At 39.0% G+C, this 7,391-nt stretch overlaps 1 protein-coding gene across 1 annotated transcript; it reads right to left on the bottom strand.

Moving 5' to 3' along the window:
* Positions 1-2,524: 2,524 nt before the first annotated feature.
* Positions 2,525-4,236, bottom strand: LOC122083559. Its single transcript, XM_042651410.1, has 2 exons — positions 3,866-4,236; positions 2,525-3,714 (listed from the first exon to the last, which is right to left on the bottom strand). Exon 2 carries the CDS (start codon positions 3,708-3,710, stop codon positions 2,718-2,720), a length of 993 nt encoding a protein of 330 aa, XP_042507344.1. The 5' UTR covers positions 3,711-3,714; positions 3,866-4,236; the 3' UTR covers positions 2,525-2,717.
* Between the last annotated feature and the right edge of the window lie 3,155 nt (positions 4,237-7,391).

Here is a 7,391-nt window from a genome sequence, read left to right as displayed (position 1 = left end):
GAATTGCTAACTATGGTCACACCAAAGGAGCGTCAACAGGCGAGTCGCTGGATGGACGCCAACGAGCAGACACTGAGTCCCGCCGGGCGGCCATCCGAGCCGCACACCTAACCACATTAGAACATTGAACGGGTAGTGAGCCCCCCAGGGGCACATCAATTGAGCGATAGACATGTAAGATGCCACCCTCAGTGAGCGGCTCGGTCATCAGGTCACTCAAGCCGTCCGGCTTGGGTACCCAACGCTATCCTTGACGGGAAACTCCCGGAGGAGCTCATTGGGCTTAGCACGTGGGTCACAATACACAAATTAGTCTTAGTCCGCTAAGGACTGTCGAAGGAAGTAAGGAACCACGAATCCATCCCTTTAAGGAAAGGGTATCCTAGTTAGATCCCCAGATCACAGCTAATATGCGAGGAGTTCCCATAAACGGTAATATCTTCCATATTCACTTTTCTATTACAACTCTTACCAAATATAGGCTCCTACCTACAACACAAGGCTACCAAAGCGAGACTCTCAACCGATGAAGCTACCTTCAATTATAACAACATAGGTGCATCTCTTTGCAGAGGACCGATCTTTTTCATTCATACTGGAACCATCTGTTTGTGAATAATCTAACTTGAGCATTGGAGAGTCTCCTGCCGTATCTACCCTCTTGTGCAGGATACGAAGACGACCTAGGAGCAGTTTCCTAATGCAACAGTAATAGTGCAAGACCTTTAATTGATAGTAATCAATTAGGCCCAGCTAAAACCGACCGATTGCACCCTTGATCCATATGACCTGGGGAAACTTTCATGAGATTTAACCTCACAAGTTGAACTCTGGTGATGAGTTTGTTAAGCAGCCTGCTTGTTTGATAAAGCCTAGGCTTGCTTCTTGAGGGATTGATGGGCTTGGGCCTTGATTATGATATCCCAAACCAATCCTGGGCCCTCGTCAACGTTTTGTTGCTGCTCTACTGTCTCCCACTGAAGTCTCGGTGTCTCCCACTGAATCACTCAACAAGGAAGAAGCATAAGATTTCTACCCAAAGAAAAGGAAGAAGCAAAAGATATTGTGCATTTGGACTCGCTAATTGTTTCTGTGAAAAAGTAAAAGCGAGTGGAAATTTCTGAACTAGCCAAGCTCTTTTTTAGAAAAATAGAAATGCCTTTAAGGGAAAGCGTGGACCGTACGCTCTTGTGGGCCTCTGGGCCTTCTGGGTCATTGCTCACTAGTCCATTATATTGACCATATGGGGTTCCCATAGTGTGATACACCACATTCCCGGAATAGTAAGGAGACCCGAAGATTGGAACGCACCTTCCGGAGATTTCCCGAAATAAAATTTCAAATTTAGCAGCTTAAGCTACGGTTGGTGGTGGCAAGGGAAAATAAGGCAAGGAAAGTGAAAATTTTCAAATTTAAAAAATAAAAAAATATTATATTCATCACTTATCATGATTATATAAATTATTTAATTTTTTTTTTGGTCATATTCAGCAATGTTGCTTTTTAGATGTAATCTTTATTTTACTTTTCAAATCCAAAAGATTTGGATACAAAATAAAGTGATGTTTAATAACTAAATATAAAATGATTTCAAAATAATTGTATAATCATGTAAAATTACAATGATGACAAAAGTTTCTTCTTAAATTCGAAGATTTTACTTCCATTCACTTCAATTTCCTTTGGATTCAAGCAGAGCCTTACATTAATTACAGGAAAATTATGAACACTTCAATGTTGGATGCCTTTCAACAAGTCCACTTTCATGGTTAAGATATTTTCTTTATAGAGCCCAAGGATGGAAGAGTGATCTTGTGACTAGGGTGACGTTGGGACGCATACCTAAATCCTCACCGTCTTGAGATCACTCTCTGGTCCTTGAACTTTTTGTAGAGGAGCTGAATCCCACTCTCATTGGTTACATTGGTAAGTGATGTGGTTATTTTAACTTTGGAAAGAGAGCATAGTTTATATTACCATGTACCAAATTAATCATATACTCCCTCGCGTATGTTTATGAAGATCCACCACCACTATTGTGCAAATTTTTATGGTTTTGATTTTTTAAAATTTTAATTTATCACTTGATTAAAATTTGATGTGTGAACAAGAGGCATTGTGGTATAATCCATAAAATTTGGACCTCATATGATATATACATTTGTCAAAATTACTATCTTGGGGAAAATGGGGAAAAAATTAAACGCATCAGATTTAAATGGCTTTGGATTGATTAACAAGCTTATCTAATTGGGCTAGCCAGATAAACTTTGCTCGGTGTGGGCACATGCAGTGACATCTTGATCCGTAGTCACGCATAAGTACCATAAAAAGCATCACATGATTTTCAGCTTTAATCATGAACTCCACTTCCTAGTTCCTCCTGCCCACATGAAAGCACCAATTTCCATCTACCCATCCATCCATTTGCTCTCCCCCCATCATCCCAGATAGCCAATGTCTCTCAGTGACCCTGTTCCTCTGTAACTCCACAAAATTGGAAACCCATTAAGATCGATACACAAAGGCCAAAGAGAAAGATATTAGATTAAATAAGGTTCTTAGGGAACAGAGCCCTTCTTGAAATTCCTTACATTCGCAATGACTGACAGAGTACAAATCAAAATCATAAATCATAATGATGAGAGAGAGAGAGAGAGAGAGAGAGAGAGAGAGAGATAGAAAGTAGAAAAGGCAAGCGTGCCTCTCTATCTAATCTATGCCTCCTGCTGCAGATCTGCCAACGAAAGCTGCTTTAACCACTCAAAGGTTCGACGGTGGGCCATGGCTTGTTTCCCCTGCTTGTTCTGCTCCTGTTGCTGCTGCTTCTGCTGCAGTTGTTCTTCGTTCTCTTCTCTTTCAATCGCACTCACCTTCTTTAACCTCGAAGGGACTGTTTCAACTGCACTTACTGAACACTTACACCCACTAGTTAACCTTTCAAACATCCTCACCTTTATCCTCTGCGTCGTCGTTTTCATCAATTTCGTCTCCTGCTTCTTCGACTCCTCCTTTCTGTTGTTGTTGCTCTCACAACTCTTATTCCTATTCCGAAGCTTCAGCTTTAGATCATGCAACTCTATCTCCGGCGTCCGAACCAAACCCGGTCGGAAAAGACCCCACGCCGTCGATCCCCGGCTCCGACTACCACCATTTCCGGCCGGAGAAGTGGTTTGCCAAATCTGTGGTCTTGGACTTGGGTGGGCATGAAAATGATTCCGCGAGAGATCTCTCTCCCTGTACCCACCGCCACTCCTCCTGGTAATAGTGGTGGTCACGGAGCTACCACTAGAGGATGAGTTAGAGTTACCGCTCCTGATACTACTACTCCTGCTACTGCTAGTGAAACCATGATCCATGGACTCTGATCTCGAAGCACACCTACAAGGGTTCCGACTATCCTGTCCGATCCGGGCAATTCCACCGTCGGAGCTGACGGAGAGACGCAGAGGGAGGATCTGCCCTTGAAAGAAAACGTCCTCGGCAGCACACATATCGGATTCTTTCAAAAGAGAACCAGCACCCCCTGACCCAAACTCGAATTCTTCTTCTTGTAATTCTTCCAATACTCGACTTTGATTACCCGATTCCTTCTCATTCTTCAATGTTTCGACAACCGGAAGATCGCTGAGAGACAATGCTTCTTCATCCTCTGCCTCTTCCTCCTCTGTTTTCGACATCAGGGTTGGAGTGTTTTCCACCATATACATTCCCCTGTTACACACAAAACAACAAACGAAAACAAAAATTGAGAAATATGGGAATTTGTTTTCACAGTAAAGTCTATACTGTATAAATAGGAACAGGAAGAACTGAAGAAGAACCGAAGAAGAAATGAAGAAATTTTGAACAAGAAAGAACATGCCCAGGTGAGGGCTGAGGCCTATTGGCTCTTTCTGATTTGAATCACTGCAAGTGAGCGTGTCTTGTTTCTCTATATTTAATTCACCGCAGGGGACCTAGCTATGTCACACGACAAAGACAAACCTAGAAGAAAAATAAAAAAAATTAAAGGAAGCTATAAACTCTGGTTATTCCTTATAACCCCTAAGAAATTTATTGAGATGGCGGCGACTTTGACTCAGAAAAAGCTTCTTGATCCATTCCAACTAAGATAAAGAAAAGGGGGAGGAGAAAGAAAATAAAGTTAAAAAGCTATGAATGTGTTGTCATCCATGGCCTGTGAATGTTGGGTACTTGGAGATCCAGATGGTTGGCTACTGTTATTAATCCGTTATTGTTCTTCCTTTGTGTGGACAAAACCTCTAGTTGATTAGATTAGAGATTGAAAATTAAATTTCTGGCTCTTCTCTCTTGTCCGTGACTGTATTGTATGTTCCTTCCTTTCCAAAAAGATGGGGCCTATTTGGAGTCATCCCATACCCCTTGAATCTGGATTCTCTTTCTACCTTTTCCTGTTAGGGAAGAAACGCATATAACAGTGTCGTATAAAAGTATGATTTAATTAATGTGTTTCACTATGTACATGGATGTATTTCATGGTATCCATACTGGTATCGGTCACTGGTAGTATTGATATTGATATCGATACGTATTAGATTATCGGAATCTCAAAACATCAAATGTCCAAAAAAGAAAAAAAAGAATTTTTTTTAGCAATCATATATAAATATACATATATTATATACACAATCAATTTGATACTAATACCTAAAACCATGACTAATCTATGTTAATCATGATTTAATAAAAAAAAAACTAAAGAGTTTGCTTCAATAAGCACGCGTAGAAATGATTCCATCATGCATTCATGCCCTTGAGACCAATTAGAATCCAAAGATTATTATTATTAAGATTATCATATTTTTAATCATAGTTTAGTAGCACACTTTGATTTCTTTTTTATTTATTTTTGGGTAAACACACTCTGATCTCAAGGATTAAGAAGATAGTGTGGCCAAGGCTAGCTCGACCAAAGAGGGTGTCATTTATTAGTATGTCTTAGATAAGGAAAGGATGGAATGTCCTCTTCATACTTATACTAAGGCAACTTTATTTATAAAGTGGCTACCCCACCCTCCCCCTCACATGGAATTTCTTATTCAATCTAAAGAAGATAGAAAAAATAAATTAGAAATTCTAGATTATGAGGCGTAAAGTACACTAGTGGCTTAAAAATATTTTTCTTTTACTATGCAGAGAGGATTCTCTAAACAAGCAACAATCCCTCATTGATTGATTTATTTATTTTTTCTATTTCGCTTTAAAGGAAAAAGTTCTCCCGAGTCACCTTGTTTGAGACATGATATGAAAACTTTGTTTATCTCTCTTCTTCGCATGAAGTCTCTCTTCTTGTGGTCAGCTGCTGCTTAACGTAGTTGGTTGGAGCCCAGGAGATCTCATTCCACATCTAATCTCCACCCCTTGTATCCCTTTATTATTATATAGATAATAATAATAATAATAATTGATCTTTCTTCTTCAGAAATGATCTTATTACCCTCTCATAATACATTTTTCATTGTACCTGCGTTAACACAATTCCCTATAGAGCTAGCATAGAGAATCCTCTCTCAAGAATAAATTTAAAATCATGTAAAGAGGCATAAACAAACCCGACTCCTATCCATAGAGCCCAGGGAAGAACGGGGAGTCATCCCACGACTAGGATGACCTAGGAACACGGGATGGCTCCCTATTCCCTTGGCTCTATGGAGAGGAATCCTACCTAGTATTACTTGCTAAGAGGATCTATCTTTGTAGCTCAGCTGCCCAAGGACTAAAACCTTAATTAGCTCCCACTCCCACCCACAAGCAAAAGGGGGGATAGAAACAAAAGATTCACATGCATATGTTTAAATGCTTATTATTGGAGAATTAACTATAAGTGCGGTTGATAGTAAAACCATGCTTCCACCAGCCACCGCCCATCTTCAGGTCTCTCACAAGTGAGCTTAGAGTTGTTTTTCCAAATCCATATACCATATGATCCACGCATTAATATTTATTAGCTACGGTGGATCAAACCAACCCACAACTATGGGAATTTCTCTCCACTGCTTCAAGCTTCAAATCTTTAAATTAATGAAGGAGAAGAGTAACAGAAAAAAAAAAAAAAGACCAAGAATGAAGAACAAGTGATACCTGATCGCGCGCACAGAAGAAAGTACTCTTGTCTCTGCAACTAAAAATCTTCTACCTCTGCTCTTATTCCTTCTTTGTTTATTTAACGAGGAGGAGAGAAGCTAATTAAGGGAGGACTACAAAGGGTCAATATAGGAGGCTTCCGTGCTCTAAGTAGATTTTTCTCAAGACCAGCCAAGCTACCTTACATGAGTTTCCACGCCATTTTTACAGTCTTTACGTGCCACAAAAGTGGAGGAAACAGAGGTTATCTCTAGTAATCTCACCATCACGGGATGATTGTGAAATTGTGTTAGTGTTCGTTTTGAATTTGAATCCACGTACGTACCAAAGTAATCTTCTTATCTTTGTTTTTCTTTCTTCCAGAGATGATGAGTCATTTGGTCTCACTTTTGACATTTCTGGCTGCTGTTGACCTCCTCCTTAAAAGTCTGGAAGGAAGAAGAGGAGAACCCACAGCCACATGCCACTAGGGCTCTGATATCACAAGCAGAAGAAGAACTGAAAATTCTTCCTAATTTAACTCAACAAGGGGTGATCCATTAGTGACTATTCTTCCAATTGGTATCTTTAAAATGGGAACACGTTCTCTGTCCTGGAGCCTGGAGCCTGGAGCCTGCCCTATGACCACATATAGTTGATGAAAAAATGATCATCGCACTCCTCTTAGTCAAGGCCCATGCAAATGTTTTCATTCGTGGAGGTGTTAGCGTAGGAGCCACATTCTTATAGACACAGTTAGTTTTACCCTTTAAAATTTATAACTCCTACTAAATAGAGTTTTTCCTGATGTAAAATTATAACAAAAAGGAAGGTAAAATTACAAGGATTAAACTAAACAAATAATCACATAAAACACAAGGAATTTAACGAGATTTGGTATTAATTTAGGAAATCAAAGATATTTCATCCAAAAATCTCTCTATATCACTCGATCTCCACCTTACAATGTGAACTCCCACACTTATATCAATGAGGTTCCTATAAAAACAATATATAAGAAATCCTAAAAACCTATGGAATTAAAATTTACAATAGAGGTTGGGATACGTCATCCTTTTTAATTTGACGATGAAATGTTCAACGACAGTGATATTTGTCATATATATATATATATATATATATATGCTATGGATGGTTATATGAAAATTTGATTTAGATGATGACAGTTTGAACTATCCATCCTATGGAGGATTATATGGGGAAAAAAATTGGAAAGAAATTATATTAAAAATAACCTTATTAAATATTGATATATATATATATATATATATATTTTTTTTTTT

Source organism: Macadamia integrifolia, chromosome 7, assembly GCF_013358625.1.
Source record: "Macadamia integrifolia cultivar HAES 741 chromosome 7, SCU_Mint_v3, whole genome shotgun sequence".
NCBI lineage: Eukaryota > Viridiplantae > Streptophyta > Magnoliopsida > Proteales > Proteaceae > Macadamia > Macadamia integrifolia.
This window is presented reverse-complemented; position numbering and strand designations above follow the sequence as displayed.

Excerpts from the sequence above, each read along its gene's own strand:
- LOC122083559 (XM_042651410.1), bottom strand. The coding sequence starts at position 3,710 with ATGTATATGGTGGAAAACACTCCAACCCTGATGTCGAAAACAGAGGAG.